This window comes from Leuresthes tenuis, unplaced genomic scaffold (assembly GCF_036924035.1).
Source record: "Leuresthes tenuis unplaced genomic scaffold, fLeuTen1.0.hap1 SCAF_3, whole genome shotgun sequence".
NCBI classification, from domain to species: Eukaryota; Metazoa; Chordata; class Actinopteri; order Atheriniformes; family Atherinopsidae; genus Leuresthes; species Leuresthes tenuis.
Genome location: NW_027325357.1, coordinates 9,473,828 through 9,479,778, shown reverse-complemented (window position 1 = coordinate 9,479,778; position 5,951 = coordinate 9,473,828). Strand labels below are relative to the sequence as shown.

At 40.0% G+C, this 5,951-nt stretch overlaps 1 protein-coding gene across 2 annotated transcripts; it reads left to right on the top strand.

The window, feature by feature from the left end:
• Positions 1 to 596: 596 nt before the first annotated feature.
• On the top strand, positions 597 to 5,680 carry slc25a55a (solute carrier family 25 member 55a). Of its 2 annotated transcripts, XM_072381712.1 has the most exons (10): positions 597 to 703; positions 1,364 to 1,466; positions 1,697 to 1,822; positions 2,243 to 2,298; positions 3,437 to 3,527; positions 3,612 to 3,730; positions 3,823 to 4,018; positions 4,137 to 4,291; positions 4,398 to 4,473; positions 4,564 to 5,680. In XM_072381712.1, the coding sequence occupies exons 2-10, from the start codon at positions 1,447 to 1,449 to the stop codon at positions 4,721 to 4,723; spliced, it is 999 nt and encodes a 332-aa protein (XP_072237813.1). In that variant the 5' UTR covers positions 597 to 703; positions 1,364 to 1,446; the 3' UTR covers positions 4,724 to 5,680. The 2 variants fall into 2 exon arrangements, with proteins under 2 accessions (XP_072237813.1, XP_072237814.1); XM_072381713.1 differs by lacking the exons at positions 597 to 703; positions 1,364 to 1,466 and adding an exon at positions 2,678 to 2,748 and having other exon boundaries at positions 1,788 to 1,822.
• Positions 5,681 to 5,951: the final 271 nt, after the last annotated feature.

Sequence of the window (5,951 nt, the reverse complement as noted above, 5' to 3'; positions counted from 1 at the left end):
GCAAGACAAGAATATGTAGCATGCTGTTTCGAAATGAATGTTTGCTGTTCTTTGTATTTCTAAGAGATTGTAGACTATACATTAAGTAAATAAACCCTTAAGTCTTCAAATTATTTTTCACAACTGAGACATTGTGCCTGAATAGAACAAAGACCCAGTATGAATGATCTTTCAACCATGGCTGTTGTTGATGGGATTATGATAATTTTATCCTGAAGATACTGTTAAGAACCAGAGTTTAAACCCATTTCCCAACAGCGGGTTAGTAAAAAAAAAAAAAACCTATTACAAGGATCTTACCTATAATATTTTGGTTTAATCTGTTTCAAACTACTTTCTTTCGTAAAGCAAGAAACAATGTTCGTGTTGAAACAAGAGTTGTTGAAGTTTCTTTCTTTATACGCCCTTGACTGGTGTGTGACTACGTGATTGGTGGAGCTGTTGATTGATGGGTTTTTATCCAATGGAAATGAACTAAAAATAAATTTATTGAATGAACCGCCATGTTAGCTGAACTTTGATTGGTTGTGGTTATTAGTAGGGCGGGTCCACTCAAGGGCACTAGGTTGGCCAGCCCTTCTCCGTTTAAAAACCAGTGGAAATTTCCAGTCTCTCTGTTCATTGTTATAATAGGAGACCCAGCAAGCTGGTGAAGAGGAATTTGCGTTAAACGGTCATAGAAGCAGTACATCGCAATTCTCTGGTAAGCTGAAAGTTTGATTCATGTTTACAATTATTCAGAAATTTTATTTATTTAAATAGTTTGTCGCTTGCTTTTTAAATTTTTTTTTATTTTTTGGAGAGGGTTTGCTATGAATGGGGTCTCAGTTTGGCTCGTGCGGTAACGCTGCCCGTAAACCGAGCCGGCCGTTAATTATACCTGTGAAACTGGAGATGACCTAAAATAGACCGAGCTCTATTTTAGTTGTACAGTTTAACTTAAAACTGTGTGCTGAAAAAAAAAACCCAAAAAATCTTGATGTTTTGGTTATGCATTCTTTAATGGAGAGGTGCTGAATGGTTGAAGAAATATCTATTGGTTAACATAATGTCGTTCGGCGAAACTCGTTTTACAGTGAAGTTTATCTACGTTCACCCATCTGTACGTTTAAATAGTAGCTGCTCAATTCTATGGAAGGCGGTAATGACCAAATATGGCGTTCCGGTATGTGAATTTGAACACGCCCACGAGTTGTACTGCTCAAAGTAAATGAGCGGCCACATCACCGTCCCGTGACACTGAGCTACAAAGATAAGTTGGAAGCCTCTGTTGTGGGAGGGATAAGCTTAGTGTAACAGAGACTGTTACTACTCCAGAACCTGACCAGCCGCCCTTGATAACTGTGTGGTTTCTCCTCTGTAGAACTCTAATTAACCTGACAGAGCAACGCTTGAATCCCCATCACTTCATTTATACATCTACAACCCTCACTTGTGTTAGTCATCATGTCTCAGCAGCAGATCAGGTACGTCTCCTTCATTCTTTTTCTCCGTGTAGTATAAGAGTAATGTAACTGGCTTTAATTCTGCTTATGCTAAACACTTAACATTATGTAATTTCAACCTCTCAGTTGTGACTATTCTAATTTTATGACAGTAAAATTATTATCATTGGGGGATTTGGCTGTTCTTTGGACTTTGAATTTTTTTTTTAAGAACTTCTTCTAAAACATTTCCTTTTGTCATTTCCTTTCAGCCTCCCAGCCAAGCTCATTAATGGCGGTGTTGCCGGCATTGTTGGGGTTACTTGTGTCTTCCCCATTGACTTGGCAAAGACCAGGTTGCAGAACCAGAGAAAAGGACAGCAGGTCTATAAGAGCATGTGAGTATTTATATCTACGGTTGTCGTAGACAACCCTCTGCTGGCCCAATCACTTGGCATTACACCTACTACGTCCATGTATAATCTATGGCCATCCCTGTTAATTCCACAGTGACGCATGCATGGCATCATGATGAATGTGTTGAGTTGGGGACTTTCCTCACTTGATGTACAGTGACAACTATATACATGACTTTAATATTCCTCTGTAAAAAGGTTCTTGAGCCTCAGCTTGCCTTTTACGGATGTAAATGAGCTTTTCTAGAATCTTCTTTTCCTCACTGTGACCACTATAGATCGACGCAGCTTTCATTAAACACCTTATCATTAACCTTTTGTATGTATGAAACGCTTTTACTGTTTGATTTAAAGGGAGCACCTTCTCCATATTAATGTTTTTCCTGCTTTCTGGCTCCATAGGATGGACTGCCTTGTCAAGACAGTTCGATCAGAGGGATACTTTGGAATGTACAGAGGTAAGATTTACACACATCTAAATATTAAGAAGCACTAGGCTAGCATTAGTAGAAGTTCAACAAGAGGATTAATTGTAGGGTAAGCCTTCTGTGGAGATTAAACGGTTCCATGATGACTGCTGGGTACCTTTTTAATCTTAACTGATCATTTGGTCATAGTCTTTTTATTATAAATGCATGAGTTGCTTAAAAAAAGCCACTTAAAGTTTGAAAGTATAGTTTGATTTAATGGCATACATCCATTTGATAGAGACCAAATGTGTTGTCTCGTTATATAATGACAGAAAAGTGAAAGTCTAAGAAAAATGGAGACAGTTAGGCTGGGTCTCTGCTTCTGTGAGGAATGCTGTTGTTTGCATCTGTGTTTTTCATATTACAGACATGGGTCCCCCTGGGATATTGAAGGCTAGCCGATAAGGCGCAGCCACGCTGGAGGCAAATCATTAAATGGTTCTTACAATATTGCTCTACTTTAAAACTATAGGCACAAGTTTTTGTTTTTGCCATCTGTTTGTTCTGTAATTTGACTTCTTGTCAGTAACTTCCTGGCTGTCACTTCACTGTCCTGTCAACTTGTCGTAAATTGTCATTTTCGAGACTATGACTCGTGTCGTAGCAGACTTTGGTTGACCTTCCAGATTAATCTGTGGTGTGTTGAGTCTGTTTTGAATAATGGTCCCACAGATGAGTTTGTAAGTTTCTTCCAAGCCTGCTCACACAGTACATGGTCCAGGAGTCAGTCTGTCCTCTCACTAACATCTCTTAACTACACTTGTATGTTTTTATTTACCGCTGTGCTGTAGACACAAAGATTCCGTTTGAATTTTTCCCACAAAGTGGGCCTTCTTATCCGACACTGTCTTCATGTTTGCATCCTTGTCTCAATACTTCATGCATCCTTCTTCATTCTCGTTTTCCCATCTAAATGGCTTTTAATACAATTATTCTTGACATAATCCCTGTCCTTCATTGTTACTGAAGCTTCTTAAAATTGACCATTATGTCTCGTCTGTGTTTAGATGAGCTTTATCTTTGACTATTCCTCTCTGATGTTGTAATAATAGCTGTAGTTGTCTATGATCTGAATGAAATTCGATTGAAGCTTCTTTGCTAACTGTGTATTTGTTTGTTTTCTCAGGTGCGGCCGTAAATTTGACTCTGGTCACCCCTGAGAAGGCCATCAAGTTGGCTGCTAATGACCTTTTCCGCCATCACCTCTCCAAGGACGGGTGAGAGCAATCATATGAAATGGTCATTAGAAAGTCTATGTATGTCATTAGTAGGTGTACTTAGTACTCAGTGTCTTTTAACAGAAAGGGGTTGACGGTGTTCAAAGAGATGCTGGCAGGTTGTGGCGCAGGCATGTCCCAGGTTATCGTCACTACCCCCATGGAAATGCTCAAGATTCAGCTCCAGGATGCTGGCAGGCTGGGTAAGAAGAATACAGAGTTGTGTTTGTCTGTACTTTATTGTGATGCACCATTTATCTGTATATGAACACATATTTTTATTTTTCCTCTGAAGCGGCCCAGCAGCAAAAACCAGTCATGATGTTGCCCACAAAGCTTGTTGCCACCAACGCTGTGCTCAGTCGCTCCTACAACTCTGGCCCTGTGGTGTCTGCACCGAGGGCTGTGTCAGCCACACAGATTGCCAAGGAGCTCCTCCGTACTCAGGGCATCCAGGGCCTCTACAGAGGTCTGGGGGCAACGCTGATGAGGTAGACCTCCATAATTCATTTAGTTATTTTGCTGTAAAAGCAAATGTGAACTATTCAGTTTACTGATGCAGTGTCCTGTTTGTCAGTCTGACAAAAGCTTCTGTTTGATTTCTTTCAGGGATGTTCCCTTTTCTGTGGTTTACTTCCCTTTGTTTGCTAATCTGAACCGCCTGGGCCAGCCCAGTCCTCAGGAGTCATCACCCTTCTACTGGGCCTTCCTCTCAGGCTGTGCTGCAGGGTCTACTGCTGCGGTGGCTGTTAATCCCTGTGATGGTAAGTTCTTGAAAGTTGGTTAATTCCACACTGATTCATGTTGTAACTTGATGGCTCCACTAGATTTTTTTTATTTATTTATTTTTAATCAAATTTCTCTTTCCAGTGGTGAAGACAAGGCTGCAGTCCCTGAACAAAGGGGCCAGTGAGGAAACGTACAGTGGCGTTATGGATTGTGTGAGGTAGGACAATGTGACCTTGGCAGTCATTCATTGTTACGTACGTTCTGGTGTCATGTTTGTATTTAAACACACCCTTCCCTTTCTCAACAGTAAAATATTGCGGAAGGAGGGGCCATCTGCCTTCCTTAAAGGTGCAGGCTGCCGGGCTCTGGTCATCGCTCCTCTATTTGGAATAGCACAGGTCATGTACTTTATTGGTGTCGGTGAATACATCCTGGAAAACTCGCCTGTAAGCCTCCTGTCGGTGTGAGACCACAACAGCTGGCTGACTATGCACAGCACCTGATAGGACAACTGGCAGCTACATACAATCAGTTTACAGCAAAAAAAAAAAAAATATTTCAGGATTCAGAGACCTATCTGTGTGGTCTGACAGCTGTGTTGCACTTAGACGGACTTTTTTCAATAGCCACTGGTTGTACTTGAATCTGTCGGCCTTTGGCGTTGGACTCTTGCAGTGTTAATTTTTATTTTTTATTTTTTTTGTCTCCAAACACTGATGTTTGGTTTCCCTCTGTGAGGGAAGGGAGCTCACTCCATCAAAGAGACAGACCTATGCCTGTGTTGTTGTTGTTTTTCTTCTCTACATGTATGCTAGTTTTATGAATGCAACAGCTTGGAGTTACCTCATCCCTTTTTTTTTTCTTTTTTTTCCATTTCTATTGTGGTCTCATGATTCAAAGCCTTTAACTTGGAACTAACATTTGCTATGATTAGTACATGAGGTCCAGTTTACATGATTTATTTAATTATTTTTTAGATTTTATTTACATTTTTATTACTTCTTTTATGTACATTTTCCATCAATAATCCAGTATAAATATTTGAGCCTTCCTACCATCACGGGACCAGAGACTCCTCGTCTCTGCTTGATAGTAGCGCTGCTGCTGTTTGTGGTCTACAAACTACCGTCTTTGTATTTCATCAGAAAGAACTTGACTTAACTTCTGTACATAATATTTATGTTTGTCGACAAAACTCCACTTGAACTATTTACTTATGAATTCCTTCAACTTTACTCAAAAGGTCTTTTTTTTAGGGTGTTCAAGGCTTCATCTGAGCAGATTAGTATTTTAAGTCTGAGACAATGTCCTGGGCCTGAAACAAGCGCTTTCATTGATACTGTGAGTAAATGACTGTTACCATACTGTCTTTGTGGTGACTTTTTGTACACACTGTATATACATTAAATTTGCAGTTCACCCTCTCTGTGTTCGTGCTCGTGCTTTGACTTAATGCTCTACTGAACCAGTATGACAGATATCCTTGTTGATAGATGTATTTATGCATCTATGGGAAGCAAGTTAACTGGGGCATCTTTTGTGTGATGAAAACTGAAGGAAAGGACTTCAGGCAGTCTGCATGTTTTAATCTAAAAAGTGAACTCCCTGCCCAACCTCTCTGGGTGTGTATCTGACTTTTTGAAGGTAACAGAAGTTGTCATCCCTAAAACCCTTCAGATTTTTTTTATTATTTTT